The following is an 18747-nucleotide window of genomic DNA, read 5'->3' as shown; positions in this document are numbered from 1 at the left end:
TTGTTTGAAAGCTTCCACCATTGTTCCACTACCAAAGAGATTTCCTGCTGACAATCTTCAGGATTATAGACCAGTGGCACTCACCCCCATCATCATGAAGTGTTTTGAAAAAACTGGTCCATAGGCATATTAGTTCTTGCCTTCCAGATACATTTGATAAACATCAGTTCGCATATCGGACTAATAGATCTACGGAGGATGCCATTGCCATTAGCCTCCACACAGCTTTGATGCATCTGGAACAGCAGGGGAATTATGTGCGAATGCTCTTTGCGGACTTTAGTTCCGCATTTAATACAATCTCGCCACAAAGACTGGTGACAAAACTTGTGGACCTTGGACTCTCACATTCAATCTGTTTGTGGATTAGGGACTTCTTGTCTGGACGTTCCCAGAGGGTTAGACTGGGAAATCGGGTTTCCTCAGTTCTTACTCTAAATATGGGAACGCCACAGGGCTGTGTGTTAAGTCCTTTACTGTTCACCCTTTATACATATGATTGTACTCCTGTCTATCATAGTAACACCATTATCAAATTTGCTGATGACACAACGGTGGTGGGGCTCATCTCTGGAGGGGATGAGTCTGCCTATCGGAATGAAGTGGACCGACTGCTCTCATGGTGCAGGGAAATAACCTGGTTCTTAACACTAACAAGACAAAGGAGCTCATAGTGGACTATAGAAGGAATAGCTCAGAAATTCAGCCCTTGACTATAAATGGAGATCAAGTGGAGCGGGTGGCTAGTTTTAAATTTCTGGGCGTTATGATTAAAGAGGATTTGACCTGGGGAGTACAGACTGCCGCGGTGGTTAAGAAAGCCCAGCAAAGACTGTACTATCTGAGACTTTTAAGGAAGCAGCAACTGGATGGAAAACTCCTGGTGTCCTTTTACCGCTGTGCTATAGAGAGTGTCCTAACCTACTGCATCTGTGTATGGTTCTCCAGTTGCACAGTGGCGAATAGGAAGGCGCTCCAAAGGGTGATCACCACTGCACAAAGGATTATCGGCTGCCCTCTCCCCTCCTTGGAAGAAATCTATAATGCCCGAAGCCTAAATAAAGCCCAAAATATTCTGAGGGACCCGTCTCATCCAGCACACTCTCTTTTTAAACTGCTACCATCTGGCAGACGATACAGGGCCCTCAGAACTAGGACAAAGAGGTTTAGAGACAGCTTCTACTCTAGAGCTGTGGCTATGCTAAACTCCGCTGCTTCATATTGATGTATTTGGGGCTGTGTAGGGATGGGTGGAGGATGATGATGTATGAGTCTGAAATTGTGTGCATCGAGGAATGCTGCTGTAAATTTCGTTGTGCGTGCACAATGACAATAAAATGCTTATGCTTATGCTTATGCTAAAGTGGCATTCGTGGTCATGGGTTTTGAACTGTGTACTCTGTCACTTATATTATGTCCTGAGATTAACTTTTTTTCCTGAGAGAGAAAAAATTGCATGCACCCCCCCTGCCGCCACCCATACCTCCAGGTGGTGGCTGTAGATCTCCCACTATTACAACTGATCTTCGGGCGACAGAGATCAGTTCACCTAGAGAAAATGGCCACTTCGGAAGATGGACTCTATAGTGTTACACCCCACTAAAGTCCGTTCCGTCACCAAATCCCATCCTCCTCAGACTCCATCCACAAAATCTCCAGATAATTCCCAACCTAGATCTGACAACCCTACCCTGAAGCCATGTTTTAGTGTTATTGTTCCAAACTACTTGTGATCTTGTGGTGGTTTGTTTCACTTCTAGAGACTGTAATCCTTTATGCCTCTTTATATGGTAATATCACCCCCTCAGACTTACATTGCGCATTTCTATCCTCCTGCTTCAATTTTCCTTGATGTGTATATATTGATTGGGACTCTGGCACTGCTTTACCTACACCTTTTTTCTACTCAGATACCTGAATTAGTCACTTTTAATTAAGTTTATTTGATTATCTGCTTTCATTCCCAACTTCACCCACTTTCTTATATAGTTTACTACATTAAACTGGTTTGTCATTTTTGTCCATTTCAGCTGTAAATAATGCAAATCCTTCTTATCTGCTTGTATTGCTTCTCATTATTTCCTCTATTGACTATCTGTACAGAACTGAAAATCTTCCTTTGCATGTAATCATGGAAACCACTGGCATAAATAAAAACATCTTAGCTGGCCTTGAATAGTCTTTGTCTTTTTGATATTTCAGTGGGATAATTTAGTAAAAATTTATCATTTTTTCCATGTCAGAATTCATATTTGGTTCCACAACAAAAGATCTAGCTTTCTAAAAGGAACCTGTAGTTCAGCTGCATTATCTAGTATACATCTTTCCAGCTTACTTGCAAGAATATCATGGGGCACCTTGTCAAAGGCCTCACTAAAATCAAGGTATGCTACGTCCACAGCATTCCTTTCATCTTCCAAGTTTGTCACTCTATTAAAAAAAGAGATAATATTAGTCTGGCATGACTTGTTTTTGAGGAACCCCATGTTGATTTTCAGTGATCACATTATTCCCTTCCAAGTGCTTATAGACTGTCTCCTTAATGATCTGCTCTAGAATCTTTCCTGGTATTGATGACAGGCTGATTGAGATTTGAATTCATTTAAAGTATTCAGGTATTCCTATACAAACTCTTTGTTTATTCTGTGCTGAATTTCCACTATTGTATCTTCTGATCCATTTCCCCCCAGTTGAGCTCTGTTTTTCTTTTGGGAAAAAACTGAGGCAAATAAGGTGTTGAGTAATTCTGTCTTTTCTCTGTCCCATTAGAATTTTGCCATCTTCTCCAAGCAGTGACCCTATCATAACCTTTTCCTTCCTTTTGCTACAGACATAACCAAAAAAGCTCTTTTTATGTTTTTAATATCTCTCGTAAGTCTGAGCTCATTGTGAGCTTTAGCTTTTCTGACTTTTTCCCTCCATGTCTTGGCTATTTGAATTCCTCTTTAGTAATTTCTCTTTTCCATTTTTTGTTCATGTCCCTTCTATATCTTAGCTCACTTGGGAGTTCTTTAGACAACCATCCTGAGACCCCTCCCATTTTTCCTCCTCATTGGAACTGTTTGAAATTGTGCCTTCAAGATCTCACTTTTAAGAAACTCCCATACATCTTGTACTCCTTCTATTTAGTATTCTTGACCATGAGATCACACCTAGTAGTTTTTTTAATTAACCACTTTTAAAAAATTAACTAACCACAATAAGTAAACCATAGTTTTATGTTATGCTTGAACAGAGCCATTATTTCTAATATTCTTGCAAAATAAAAATGGCACCAGTCACAATTCTTGGGGGCCTGGCAAATATCTCAGCATGCCTCCCATTGGACTTGTCCTGTTTATATATTCCAGCTGGGTTGGTAAAGTTCTGATTTCCAGTTTTACCTTGAGCTTTATGATTAAATAATTGCAGATGATGATAAAGATATAAAGTTCCATGTTAGTTTTGTTTTATAGGTGTTCATTTTTCCATACTTTGCCAGAAGCTTTTAGGTTTCTATCCATTGTGTCAAGATATATATGTCATAAGGTATAGATTTTATTGCACTGTTCAATTTTGTGACTACTTAACAGCAAAAATTTATGCTTCCTTTCATTATCTAAAGCAGTAGCAATGAGGAATTACAGAGCCCACTCTTCATTAACCTCCAATAAGCCTGTTCTACAGTCAGCAATTGCCATTACATTGATGGAGTGCTAATACGGCTTGATAGCTGTTCTCTGCCTCTGTCTCCACAGACAGTGCCACTGCAGCTGACTTCCTCCACATGCAGTGCATGTCCAATCAAACGTACCAGAATGACTAATGGGACAAGTGGTTCATAAAGACACACTGCCCAAAGTGAAAGTGCTCTAGTCTTAGGCATCACATGAGGAATTAAATAATCCAAAAATAAAAGCTTGGGCGTTTAGTTGTGAATGGGGGCTAATACTGCACTCTCCATATTGCAGTGCTCAGTTTGTGATCGTTAAGGCATTGTTATCCCATGACAATTGATTGTGAGACAATGGAGAACCATACACATTCCATGTAATAAGAATTTCAGTAATTACATTTGAAGAGCCCAGAAATGAGATTATAAAGGAGGTTCTGCTTCACGGTACAGCTGATTTTCTTGAGATCAGTTACAGCAAGCCTAAAACATTTAAAGAAATCTCATAAAATGCTATGAACTTGACAGAAAACGTACTATCAGAGGAAGGATTTCCATTCGGTTATGCAATAACTTTTTCTATCAAGGGCATAGTTATTTACATAAAATTAGGACTGTGCTGAATATTCTCCAATTTCAATTTTGTAATTGAAAATAGATATTTTAGGTGGTTCAAAATTATTCCAGGAAAACACTTCAAAAATAATTGAATGTTCACCCACAATTACACTGTGCTGTTTATTATTCTCCTTTCTGTTTTACTGCTTTTGTCCTATCTGCCACGCTATTGCATCTTCCTTCCATAATTAATGACTTGATGATCCCAGCCAATCAAGAGTCACAGTGAATGGAATGATGTTACTAGACTATGTAGTCAATATTTAGAATGTAAAATATGAGTGAACCTACCTAATCTACACCCTCCTATTATGTAGAGATTCATGCGGTGAAGATAGTGACTTAATCATGGTGCTTTCTACTCAACACAAATAAAACATCTTGAGGGTGTTAAAAGAAGTGTTGGGGGGGGGGGGGATTCCACACAGTTTTTTCCCCAAGACATCTTCAGGACATTTTATTTCAGCTCAACCTGTTGTATTTTGAAAATGCTAAACTAGCAATTTCCCCCACCCCCCAAGATGGGGTGAAGATGTTTCCTGCTTTCTGTGCACAGAGCAAGAAACGTTTTATTTCTCCCACCCAATCTGCAAGTTCTCACTTTGGTTTTTTCCCATCCACCATTTTCTGATGGTTGAATTCTTTGTCCCACCTCCATTTGGTGAAGTTCCCCTGGGACATTTGCTCTGCTGACATTGCAGCTGGGCACCTATTCAGTGATTAAAGTACATGAATGGACTCAGCTTCTCCTGCCGATTGTTGGAACATGTCATTTCCCCATTTTTAAAATTTTCGGGGAGGTTGCTTCGAAACATCAGAGACTCAATATGTGAATAATCATGGAGACCTTCAATTTGACAGATGAACTGGTTTGGGTCTTATTCTTTTTTGACCCACTAGGTCTGATACAACCCAGGATCAGTAATGTGTGTGTCAGCCATTTGGCTTTTTAAAGCTGCCTTTCTGTGTCTTCATCCCTCCATTCTCTAGATTTTTACTTTTACTTTTTCTGGGTGTTCTCCTTTTTGATATTACTGTTTTCTTTCCTGTGTTCTTTTTTCTCTCTGTTGCTGTGTTGTTATGTTTTGAAAAAAACAACAATAAACTATGGCGTTTTCCCCACGGCCAATATATCCTGGGATAAGGAAGTGAACCATCCCAGTTTGGGCATGAATTCTGTATGGCTTCTGGGTCTAACTCGGGCCTGCCCCGTGAGATTTCCCTTATCCTGCACCTTTCAAAAAAATGATGGAATTGGGGGCATTTTTAAAAAACCGTGCTGCTTGCGCTCCCATGCAAACACCATGGGAGACGGACCAGTTTATTTTTCCTGCCTTGCTGGCTGCAGCCAATCAGAACAGCAGGGAAAAGGGGCAGTTCGCGCATACGCAGCAACGTCGGCGAGGAAAATGAAAGTAAACCGGGGACTGTGTGTAGTCACCTGGAATTCTTCCTCCCGGCCTGAATGCACTGACGGACTGCCTTGTGGAGGGAGAAACCAAGATGGAAACATCCCAGTATTTATGATCCCGGTTTTCCCTCGGGATATTTTGGTCATGGGGAAAACTCCTATGTAAAAATGAATGGTTTGTCCTCTACCTCAATTGAATGTTGAATTTGCATGTCACATTCCTTTTAATCTGGAGCAGTGTAAGAAAAAGTGAGCAGTATCCCTTCAGAGCAGTGAAGCTTTTCCCGTCAGGAGTGTTTGCATGCAAAAGCCCTCTCCACAAGTGCACACAGCACTGATAAAGCTTCCCTTCTTCCTGTGAGCTGTGAATGCGTCCATTTCTGTGTAAAAAGAAAAAAGAAAGAAAAAAGAAAGCCTTCCAGGCAGGCGGGAGAAAAACCCCGCTGTCTCTTTACATGCTGGATTTGTGCTGTCCAGACAAAAAATGAGGAGGCTTTTTAAAACAGATGTTTTCATGACGTCTTAAAATGGTTGTGCGGAAAGGGCCCATGCTACACAGATAGTCATGCTATGTAAAGCAATTGGGAGTGAGAACAAAAGTAAGGGTGATGTAAATGAAAAAGTAGCATTGGAAATAGTATTTGAACATTATCAGAAAAGGGAGGCACGTTTTGGCACTGTTCAAAATGTTCACAAGAATGCAAGGAGTTTCTATTGGAAATCAACTGCAGAACCTGGCAGAAAGGCTGATTGGATATTTATATCAAGTAATACATTTTGAAAATTCTGATTGTAGGGAATTATTCATTACTTGTAGATACTACTCTAGTTGTATTGATTGTACAACAGAAAACAAGTATAGAGAACGTGGCATATATATCCTCAGGTTTTTTTCCTTTTCAGTTAAAAAAAACCCTATTGCTTATATTGCAAACATAAACTCATTTCCAGTGATCTTGATTGTATTTTTCTTTTAGTCAAAGCAGTACTTCAGGTCTTTATCTGCTAAAATAGAATTGAAAGATGTTTTTAAGTCCATTAAGTCTTGGACTTCTTCTGAGATGAATGAATTGCAGTTCTTCCTTTGGGCTGGGGTAGTGTTTTTCAGAGCCGTCTTCTGACTTTAAGACCACAACACCTACTTACTCATAAATTGCATGTAAAATGGGGGAGCAGTCAGCTGTATAGCTCCATCAGTTCTGCCTGATGAAATACATTCGACTTTCCATTTTCATAACTACAGCCATGGTATCGACTTGGATTTGCAGGTATCGAAGACGAATGTTTTATAATTTGCAAGCCTATAGTACTTTTCATCTGACAATGCACCCCTTTACAAATATTATTGGATCTTGACTTTCCTTGACAGAAAGGAAATTATTTTTTCTGAGATTACAAATGGAAGGTTTGGAGCAAAGAGAACAGAGCATTCTATCTTTTTAAGTGAACGTGGAAGGAAAAAATTGTAGTGTGTATACATGTTTACTTGGAATTAAATTTGTTTTCAGCATAGCTTACTCAAAAGTAAATGTGCATAGGTTTCCAACTATAACTTTGTTCGATTCCCGGCATCACCAGTTAAAGGATCTCAGATGACAAGACTGGGAAAGGGACCATATCAGACTTCATCCATCTACACTGGTTTCCAATCTGTTTCCAGGCAGAGTTCAAGGTGCTGGTGTCAATCTTAAAAGCCTTACACATCTTGGAACCAGCATATCTGAAGGACTAGCTACTTCCTTATGAACTTGCCCTAACGCTACAGTCATGTTCCAAGGCCCTGCTTTGGGTGCCCCTGCCTTCTGAGAATAGGTGGATGGCAACCTGGAAGAAGGCCATGGCACTAAAAATGTTTTGGAACATTCACCATCAGCAGGACAGCCAGATTAAGGGAAACCACCCCCATCAATGTCCCTTCAGCTTGCCACCAACACAGCGTGGCTACAGGCATGTGGGCAAGGGCTTGGGGGCAGACTGCATCCTGAGTCACACAACATGAGTTGTGGGGTGTCCTGGCAGAGTTTTTTTGTAGGCTGTGTGCGTGTGTGATTGTGATTGCTTGGTGCAGAGGGAGCTTGACCAGCACAGAGGAGGGAGGTAATTTCTTACATCCTTAGTTGGCATCCAGAACTGCTTGGGGTCTCATGGGTATGGCTACAGTGGGGGGGGGGGCAATTTGTTTTTTTCCCCATTTGATGGGCATCTATGGCCTGCGCTGCCATACTTTGCACAGCTTTGTGTCTCTCTCAGGTCATTCCTGGGCTCAGGGAGCTGACTAACTCTGGCTACACCCCATGTCTTACCACTTTGGAGCCGATGATCACCAGGGTACATATTATATTCCGCTGTGTATTTCTTTAACTAGGGGTCAGTTTTCATGAGATGGAATTTGCAAGGTAAAGACCATGTGTAAAGGTTTCAATGGTGTTGATGGTAAGGGCAGCCGCCTAACCTTGAGTACATTCCACAGCCCGGGCGATGGGCCAGCTTCATCGGCGGAGACTTTATCTCTGCGCGGGAGATGAGGTCTCCGTTCCCATGGGAAGCAGGGAGGGGGATGGGATGAATAGAGTTATAACCTGTGCTTCTGGCGGGAAGTGTCATTCCTGCCACTGCGTGTACTTGAGCTTTCTAAGATGTCTGAATAAACGGTCTTTTTTCACCAAAGAGCCTTTTATTTCTGCTTCTATGGAATTCCTTACATTGTGGCAGGAATCCTTAATTCATCTATATTCCTAGTGCAGTGGACCTCTGGTGTCTCGGCATGGAGAGGTTGAATATTACTGCGGAAGGTGCGGTAGCCCCCAAAGAGGGCTCCGACCTTTCCCTTCTGGATCTGGAGGAACCGGCGGGAGAACGGGCCTCGCTGGTGACTCTTTCCCGTCCTCGTATCAGCACGAGTCTTCCTTTACTCCGTTGGAACGAGGGACGTGACGACGACCATGGGGACTTACATGAGTCGTTTGGGGCGCTGTCTATGGATCGAGCGCCTGTGGATCGGATCTCTACCCGTTTTCGTATGGATTACAAACCTCAGATGCAACCTGTCATGGAGGAGACGGGCCTGACCACCTTTCATGCGGCAACCCAGGAGTCCATTGAACGATTCCTGGACTCGTATTTTGGTGATGCTCCCAAAGAACCACCGTGGCACAGCACTGGGGCCCGTCCGAAGGACACTGGGACTAAACCTGGGATTGGGAGGGGTGTCCGTACCGCCTTCCGATCGGACCCCCCTGATCCCGGGTCAGCGGCTGCACCCCAGGGAGCCACCGGTGGCTACGGTGTCTCCGATGTCTCGCTTCCAGACGACGAAGAGTCCGAAGAAAGCCTGCACTCCCAGCCGGATCTGTTCCCTCTCCCATCGAAAGAGAACTGGGATGAGGAAGTGGGCCGACTGCGAGATGCCCAAGAAGCATGGACCCGTGAACGCCAGCTATGGGAGGAGGAATGGGCACAGTTGCAGCAAGAGCGCGAAAACCTGCAGAGGGACCGGGAACAACAACGCAAAGAAGTCCAACTCGAGTTGGACCGTGCCAAAGATGCGCTCCAACGACAATATGCGCAGAACCTGTCAGTCCATGATAAGGTCCTGGAACACTCCAGACTGGATTTACAGCGGCAACGCGAAAGCGTTCAGGCCTTGCGCACGCAAAGTGAGCTTACTGCAGCTATTAAACGGGACGAACTGGCTAAATTGGAACGAGAAAAAGCAGCCCTGCATGCGCACCAGGATGCATTGACCCGCAAGGAGAGAGAGCTGGCTGCGTTGGAGAGGGAACTGAGGAGGCAGCAGACCAGGAAGCCCCAAGTTGGAGTCTATGCTGTTACTGATACTGCCGGCGCCAGAGGGGCAACGTGGCTGGGTCCTGCCACCCAAACGCCAGCGGCACCGGTATTGATACCGCCCCCGATTCCGGCCCCCCCTGTGCAACCGCTGCCCGCCCAACCTGCTCAACCCGTGCAACCGCCGCCCCTGCCGGCGCCAAGAGCCGTGGAAAGGGGTTACTATAGGCCCCCGATACCTGCCCGTTTTGATGGGACCGCTTCCAAGCTTCCCTACTTCATTTTGCAACTCGATGCCCACATGGAGGACTATGATGATTTATACCGGTCTGAGCGCGAAAAAATACAGGACATCGGCTCAGTCCTGGATGGGGCAGCAGCCGACTGGTTTGTGACCCTTTTGGATTTGCAAGATGAAGACTCTCGCACGGTGCCCGCATTCCTCCAAGCCTTAAGAGCGCGCTTCCAAGATCCGGGCGCCGAAAATGAGGCTATCCGCACCATCAAAACTATCCAGCAGGGCAACCGTCCGTTTGCAGAATTTGCCCGTGAATTTCGTGCGGCGGCTGCTCGACTCCCTCCTGAGTGGCCTGAACGCATGAAATGCGAATACTTCTCAGATGCTGTTGACGGCAAGCTGCGTGAAACGGTGTTTTTAATTCGGGTTCCTCGCACTGTTGCTGATTGGATCCAGTTGGGATCCCAGGTGGCGTCTCGCTTGGAATACGCTCGTGCCGGAGGCCGCCCACGCCCGAAGCCTGCCACTGCGTCCACCAAGGCAAGCCCAGCCGCCCCCACCGAGACCACCTCTGAGCGCCGTCACCGACTGGGATTGTGCCTTTACTGCGGAGGACCAGGTCATCTGGCCGCCAACTGTCCGAAGAAACAAAAACCAACCGCTCCAGCCACGCGCACCCCATCTGCCAAGCCACCACGCAAGTCGGGGCCGCCTCCGACGGGCTCTTCTAAGGCGGTCATCGAAGGCGACCTAGAGGAGGGGGAAGCAGCTGTTTGCCTTTCTTCAGCCCCCATGGATATGGGTCCGACTCCTGACGCGGTGAGTGAAGGCAGCGCTCCCATTACTGTCCAAGCGTTTCTGGCCAACCCCGCTAAACATACTCGCATTATAGCCTCGGCCCTTGTGGATTCTGGCTGCTCCCATTGCTTAATGCGGCCCCAGGTGGCAGAGGAGCTAGGTCTGGACCAAATTCCCCTGGCTAAGCCCATACCATTCACCCAAATGGACGGCAGCCCTCTCGGGAACGAAGGACCGGCCCAGTTCAAAACACAACCGGTTCTCCTCCGTTGCGCCGACCATTGGGAGAAAATTAGTTTTATTTTGGCGCCAGTGGCCAAACACTCCATAGTTTTGGGCATGCCATGGTTATTGTTACATGAACCAAAGTTCATTTGGAAAGAACGGATCTTAGAATTCACTGACCCTCCCTGCGGTGAACACATGAATTGGGGGGAAAACTCAACTTCTCCTGACACACCCCCCTCCCAGGCTTCATCAGCGATTGCTCCCGATTCTATTGGCATCCCACCGGCGTACCAAGATCTAGCCAGAGTTTTTCAGGAGCAAGAATGCGATCAGTTGCCACCCCATAGAGACACTGACTGCAAAATCGTTATACAGCCAGGGGCGCAACTGCCCAAAGGTAGAATCTACCGTATGAGTCCCAATGAGGAGAAGGAACTTCGTGCCTTCTTGGACAAGAACCTCGCTCGCGGGTTCATACGGCGGGCTACCAAACACACACACGCTGCTCCCGTTTTGTTTGTAAAAAAGAAAGATGGGTCTTTACGGCTTTGCACAGATTATCGAGGTCTCAATGCAGTCTCCCTGTCCAATAAATATCCTTTGCCTTTGATCAAGGACCTTTTAGATGCACTGGGCAAAGGGCGCATCTTTACTAAATTAGACTTGAGAGAAGCTTACTACAGGGTCAGAATTGCTGAAGGCTATGAACACTTGACTGCGTTTAACACAAAGTTTGGACAGTTTGAATACTTAATAATGCCATTCGGGTTAAGTGGGGCCCCCGGGGCTTTTATGGCCCTCATCAACGAAGTTCTCCATGATTTATTGTACAAGGGAGTTGTGGTATACTTAGATGACGTTTTAATTTATTCACAAACCATAGAAGAGCATGAAGCATTGGTTCGGGAATGTGACGCTTGCTCAACAACTCTCTCTTTGCCAAACTCTCCAAATGCTGTTTCCACCAGACCTCCATTTGTTGACTATTTGGAGTTTACCGGATCTCGCCCGAGGGCTTAAAAAATGGATCCTGCTAAAATTAGCGCGGTCCTCCAATGGCCTACCCCCACCAGCATAAAGAACTCCAATCTTTTCTGGGTTTTGCTAATTTCTATCGTGACTTTATACCCCAAATTATTGAGCTGAATCTCCCTCTTACAGACCTCTGCAGCACTAAAGGGTGAGAATCCACTGTGTCCGTAAGCCAGGTTTACTTCTAGTCTGAAGAATACCAATAGCCTTTCCAGCTCTTAAAGTCTGCTTTTACCGCCGAACCTATCCTAAAGCACCCTGACTAGATCTCCCGTTTGTGGTTCACGTGGATGCCTCGGACAAAGCGCTTGAAGGGCAGCCCTGTTGCAGAAAAATAAAGATGGTAGGCTGGTTCCGTGTGCTTATTTATCAAAGAAATTCTCCGGTGCTGAACTCAACTGGGCTGTGGGGGATAAAGAGACTGCAGCCATCAAAGTAGCACTCTCCACTTGGCGCCACTGGCTGGAGGGGGCTCGCCGCCTTCAGGTTTGGTCCAGGATCACAAAAACCTGGCCGCTCAACACCCCTCAAGATGTCCGCCAAAACAACTCTGCGTTGGGCCGATTTCTTTTCTCGTTTCTCTTTCACAGTCCATTTTTTCCCCGGGAAAACCAGCCAGCTGGCTGGCCCAGCTCGCCTACCGAGGGGGGTGGAGCTGCCTTACGAGACATTCCACGCACTGTTCTCTCCCCCTCCCAGTTAGGACTGGCTGTCACCCGATCTCAAACGTCCACTCCTCCTTCACCGCCCATTCCTAGTCTCGTCTCTCCTTTCCTGCGGGAACTCGAGGAGGCGGGGCTGCACGAGCCTCCAGCGGGGGAAAGGGACTCCCAATTGCGTTTGGAGAATGGAGTTTGGCGGAGGGGGGAGTGTTGGTACCATGTAAACAACATAAAGTCATGTTACTAATGCATTGTTATCAATTCCTGTGCATGCTGTTCCCCTTATGAATTTGGACTGTGGCATGCACTAAACCTGCTTCTGTGCTGTTATCCTGAACTGAAATTACGTGACCAGTTATGAAATCTTATTTTATATTACCATATCTTTGTGGAAATTTATGTAGGCTAATCAAATGTGTGCATTTTTGTGTGTCTGTGTGTGTTTGATTGCAGGTGAAAGTCATGGTGCGCATTTGTTCTACCCTGGCTAGAGACTCTTCTGAATCCAGCTCTTTCTTGAAGGTTGATCCTCGCAAGAAGCAGATTACTCTATATGACCCAATGTCTTGTGTAGGCCAGAACTCTTACCAAAAAAGGAGTGGTCAAGTTCCACCCAAGATGTTTGCATTTGATGCAGTTTTCCCTCAAGATGCCTCTCAGGTAGCTATTATGTCCAGCTGGCAATGTATCAGTTTTGAGACATTTATTTTTGTTTCCAAAATTAATATTATATGAATTCAAACAAAAGTCGTCTGAATTCAATTAATGCCAGAGTATATTCTACCATAATCATAGAAGCACTACAGAAAATAGCTTTCTTGTGGTGACTGATCTACACTTGGAACTGTAACATTTAGAACTGTATGCTGATTGGAGCATTGCTATTGTGCTGGGAATCCTTCTAGCAATTGTCCAGAATTTAGGGTAGGGACAAAACCTAACATGCTTTAAACTGAGGTACTCACTCTGCAACTCACAGAGAGCCACGTTCAGTTACCATCAACCAAAAGAGCCATACCACTACTGCATGTCTTGTGTGCCACTCCACCAAATGTGCACATACATAGATGTAAGATATAACAGTCAATATTAAATATATAACTGTAACCTTTTAAATTACCAGGGTACCCCTTAGCATGTAGAATTCTCTCTCCCTATCTCTGTTGACATTTAGACAGCCCTTTGGATTGAGAGGATTAGCTTGAAAGTCAAATTTGTGCAAATTTTAAGTCTTTCAGAACTCTTTATCTGACTGGATGGTTTTTAAAAAATGCTTTCCCTTGTTAAAAAAACCCCTTCCAGGTGAATTCCTGTGTTGCAGGAGTTGGGATGGCTAGAACCATTCTCCATCCTAAATTTTCTGTTTATGAGAAGTTTTGCTTTATGTGTCTGCATTCAACAATTATATTCTCCATTCTACCATCTTATTCAATGGCATGTGCAGAACCCAAACCCTTGATACAATTATCATAGACAAGATGTGTTGTGTTTTAGAAATAAAACAGTATTTTTTTAGGACCATATGTATCCTAATTTCTAAAGAACCCCCATAATGTCATTGCTAGCATGGGGCTTTCACCTCTAGTAGGCACACAGCTTACCCTATCCTCCATTTCCTTTGGTGATGGCTAGTTCGTGGTAGGAGCCACTTGCCAATCACAAGTCCCACCAGGCAACGACCTTGCCCACTTTCTAGGAACATGAGGCAGGTGCCACATTGGAGAACTGTGCTCAGAAGAGCCATAAGTGGCATGTCAAAGAGTTATATGTGATTCCTGAGCCACTGATTAAATATCACTGCTTTATACAGTAAAGTTACAGACAAGTGAAGATTACTCATTATGGGGAGTGAAATCCTTTCAGAAATAATGAGTGATGTTCAGGACCTAAGTAGCATGAGCCACCACCATTATCAAAGTTTGCTCAAAAGAAAAAAAACAACCACATATCTGACAGATGTGGTTAGTCCCCAGGAGAATATGGTTTTACAGCTGTCCCATGGCTTCCAAAAACGCCTCTCTAAATTGCATTGCTGTCTGGCTTTTGTGTACAGATGCTGAATTGCAATGTTGGAATATCAATGTGCAATCAGTAATTTATCTCTGCCAATGATAAGGAGGCGACTCAGTAAGCATCAAGGACAGCCTCCTTCAGAGTGCATTTCAATAATATATCTTGAGACTGGTGAAGGCAGACATTGGTCTGAAAGATCTAAAGCTTACAGGAAGTGTTGCAGCCTTCACACATTGGTCATTTCTCTAATTAAATGATTTGTCCCTTTTTCTCCTATTTCCTTCAGTCTGTAGCTACATTCCAAATAAACAATGAGACAAAAAGGGATGTATCAGATGGAAAGGAGTGGTGGGTGTCATAAAATTCCAAATGATCTCACCCAGAAGCCTCATATCTGTACTGAATGCAAGAAATGGGAGCAAATTTGCCCTGTGAGACCTTGCAAGTGAGGTCTCATGGTGATAAGGAATAATTTTTCGCCACCCTGTGGGAACTCACTGCCCAAGAATGTATGGAACCATATAGAACCAGTCCAGCAATCCCATGCCAAGTTATATAGTTGCATATCAAATTTATTTATTCAAATCACTCAAATTTATTTATTCAAATCACCTCATAATCATGATGTTCTCAAGGCTGGTGTCAATAACAATCAGTGGCATTAAAAGCTACTAAGATGTGCATTAAAACCAATTAATCATAGTGTCCACTGGTTTCCAACTGGCTGAGCTCATCACTGAAGGTCATAAATGAAATCTAATTGCTGTGCTAAGGCCTAAAAAGTGCTGTGTGATACTGAATCTAGAGAAGACTGAAGTAATGATTGCTGGGAGGTGGGGGAGATGGGCAAGAACACACATTACTTTTAGTTAATGCTTCTTGCTTGTGATGGTAGCCATAATGAGAGAACTCTGACCCATTTTGCAAAACTGGCAAGTTTACAAATATCAAGAACTGCCTGAAACTAGAATGTCTTAATATCCTGCAGTAGAGAAGTGATGGTACAGGAACTTGCTGAGGAGTCACCATTGTGAGTAGGATTTTTTTTTGAGCTGGGACTGAACAGGTTTCTTTAGTGAGATATTGATGATCCTTACCATTGCTGGGCCAGTCTTCTTTGAGGAGTGTGTACGTACACATACGTCACACACACACAAACAGAGACAGAGAGAGACTTTTTATTTTTATTTTTTAAAAAAATAATCATCTTGCCTTTTTGACAGGCTGAAGTATGTGCAGGAACAGTAGCTGAGGTGATCCAGTCTGTGGTGAATGGTGCGGATGGATGTGTATTTTGCTTTGGGCATGCCAAACTAGGTTAGTATATTTGTTTTCATGGTCAAACAATAATGTACAAAACACCTCTAATATCCTGCAGTGACAGAAAAAAACTGTGACACTCCTTTTCCTCCATTAAGGTCTAAAATAGTGCTAAGAAAAGTAGCCACTTCTAAATTGTATATGTTTGGATCCCACATTCTTGGACTGGTTTTGAAAAATGGTTCCCATTCAAAGTAATCTTCTCCTGTAAGAGTTGCACTCCCAGTTTTTGTTAAAGCAAAGTGATACATCATAACTGCCCCACTGATAGATTTGATACATCTCAAGGTAACTGATGTATGAGAACCAACGATCTCTGACTTTGCATGTTACATTTTTAACGTGTCACTTGTTAAATCTTTTCTTGATTTTACAGGGTTTTTTTTACAAAAACAGCAACAACAGAATCCCACAGTTTGAAGCTGGTTTGCAATCCCAGTTTGCAAGGGGAGCACGATTGTTTGCTTGTGGGTATGGAAGGAAATGCAAACAATGGCTTGTGCTTAAGCAGAAGTCATTGATTCCAACTGTATGAGGAGAGGAGCATATGTGTGAGCACAGGACTAGTTCATGTAAAATCAAACCATAGAGTTAGTCAGAATTATCCTTTTATGTCCTGCAAGGGATCCTTCATTAAAAGGTTTCTAGTGATTTGAGAGTTGTACTAGGACTGGAGAAGACCCACATTCAATTCCCCACTTATTTGTGAACCTCATTGGATGCCTTTGGGTGAGTCACACTTTCTCAGCCACAGGGGTGTTATAAGAGTAAAATGAAGGAGGGAAACCACCCGGAATTCCTTGGAGAAAGGGTAGGAAATCATGGATAGATAAGCCTATTTTTAAGCACAGTGTTATTGCCACAGTAAAACAAGCCACATAGTAGAGATCAGGATCTGATGTAACCATGAAAATATTTTTAATTACACATACTTTTCCATGACCCATTATTTTACCTTTTCTGTTTGTGTTGGTTTCATTGACTTCATTCCTGTGCTCCATTCCAAACAGGGAAATCCTACACTATGATTGGAAAGGATGATGCTATGCAGAGCCTCGGCATAATCCCTTGTGCCATCTCTTGGCTTTTCAAGTTGATTAATGAACGAAAAGAGAAGACAGGCGCTCGTTTCTCAGTCCGAATCTCAGCAGTGGAAGTGTGGGGAAAAGAAGAAAATTTGAGAGACTTGCTGTCAGAGGTAGCAACAGGCAGCTTACAAGATGGCCAGTCTCCAGGCGTCTACCTTTGCGAGGACCCAATTTGTGGCATGCAGGTAAATACAAGGCTCGATTAATTCACAGAATATATCAATTGGGACAGTGTTTTTCCTAGGATGGCTTCAATTTTTTTAAAAAAATCCACAAAGCATACATTTTCCAACTTGAAAGAATTTGTTCCCAGACCCACAAGAAAGTTTATGACCTGCAGCTGCAGGTCCATCTGCTATCCTGGCCTAAATATTTGTGCCTTTGGCATGACTTGATGTTGAGCAGGGACCTTTGTTTGCTGTAAAATGTGAATGGATTCAGATCAAACAAATGTTGTCTCCTCCTATAATAATTTCTCCAATATATAACAACACACTAAAATATTTACAATATTGTGCAAATAGCTTGTGGCCAATAATATAGCTGTTTATATCTCTGTGGACTGCATTATTTATGGCCTTGGATTAGTAACATTTTAAGAAGTATTAACAGCTACTTATTAATTGCTGCCAAGAAGTAACTATGAGGCCTGGTGAAGCCAAGAATAATTCTGTATTCTTCAGGCAGGAACACCCACCTGTTGTTTTTTTTTAAAAAAAGCCTTCCAGGCTAAGTTGGAAGATATATTACACAAACTGCAGTCATCTAATGCTCTTTTTTAAAAAGCGCGGGGGGGGGTTAAATCCTTTCGGCACCCTTGCAGGCAGAAATTCTGTATAGCTATACAGAATTTCTGTTGGTACGAATTGTTTACTGTTCTATACTTACGAAGACTACTGCCTCTTTGGTGTGGAATGTAATCTTGCTCAGAAAGGAATGTATGACGAAGGACTTCCAGGAGAAGCTCCTGAAAACACAAATGGCCACACAGTCTTGGTTCAGGGTTTCAGTGAAACTGTGGGCTCTAGCCAGGCTAGTCTGATCTTGTCAGCTCTTGGAAGCTAAGCAGTGTTGGCCTTGGTTCGTACTTGGATGGGAGATTACCAAGGAAGTCTGGGATTCCTATGCAGAGGCAGGCAATGTCAAACCACCTCTGATAGTTTCTTGCCTTGAAAAGCCCTTTGGGGGTGGGTGGTATGTTACGTGAAACAAATAAATAAATAAAAGTCATAAGTTGGCTGTCACTTGATAACACTTTCTATCACCATAATAAGCCTTCACCAAAGTCTGAAACAAGTCAAAAGTACTCCCCCCGCCCCACGCAAATAATTGTCACTGCTACATATTTCGATTTCTTGATGACTACATGTGGCTCCTTCATTTTGCCCTATATCAATTTCATAGACTTTATCCATGTTCTGATATCGTCATGGTCTGGGTTTTCCCACTCATCGCTGGTAGAAGCCAATGAAAAGAAGGGGCAAAGAAACACAATTTATGTCCTTTTAATCCCCTGGGTTGCCTTGCAGCTTCAGAATCAAAGTGAACTCCGAGCCCCCACTGCAGAGAAAGCTGCCTTCTTCCTTGATGCCGCTATTGCCTCACGTCGAAGCAGCCAGCAAGATTGCCATGAGGAAGATCATAAGAATTCCCACATGCTCTTTACATTGCACATTTACCAATATCGAATGGAGAAGAGCGGCAAAGGAGGAAGTAAGTCTCATGGCTTTCCCATCTATTTTTTAAAATTCTGAATTTAAATCAGTCATTGTTCAGATGCTGGTACAATGTAAATGTGCCAGTTTGCATATGAAAGTGGTGTATGATAACATGGCAGTCTTGAAATGTGGGTGCACTTGGAGGTACCCGGTCAAATCTAGAAATCTTCCTGTGATGACTGC

The 18747-nt window shown here is 43.6% G+C and overlaps 1 protein-coding gene across 4 annotated transcripts in view; it reads left to right on the top strand.

Moving 5' to 3' along the window:
• KIF26B (kinesin family member 26B) overlaps positions 1-18747 on the top strand; it is a 399021-nt gene that overhangs the window by 304001 nt on the left and 76273 nt on the right. For all 4 annotated transcript variants that reach the window (XM_048484868.1, XM_048484858.1, XM_048484878.1 and 1 more), the window contains 4 exons: positions 12879-13085; positions 15662-15755; positions 16769-17031; positions 18376-18559. In XM_048484868.1, the coding sequence (XP_048340825.1) occupies positions 12879-13085; positions 15662-15755; positions 16769-17031; positions 18376-18559 (748 nt within the window). The remainder of the gene's footprint in view (positions 1-12878; positions 13086-15661; positions 15756-16768; positions 17032-18375; positions 18560-18747) is intronic.

This window comes from Sphaerodactylus townsendi, linkage group LG01, assembly GCF_021028975.2.
Source record: "Sphaerodactylus townsendi isolate TG3544 linkage group LG01, MPM_Stown_v2.3, whole genome shotgun sequence".
Taxonomy (NCBI): Eukaryota; Metazoa; Chordata; class Lepidosauria; order Squamata; family Sphaerodactylidae; genus Sphaerodactylus; species Sphaerodactylus townsendi.
This window is presented reverse-complemented; position numbering and strand designations above follow the sequence as displayed.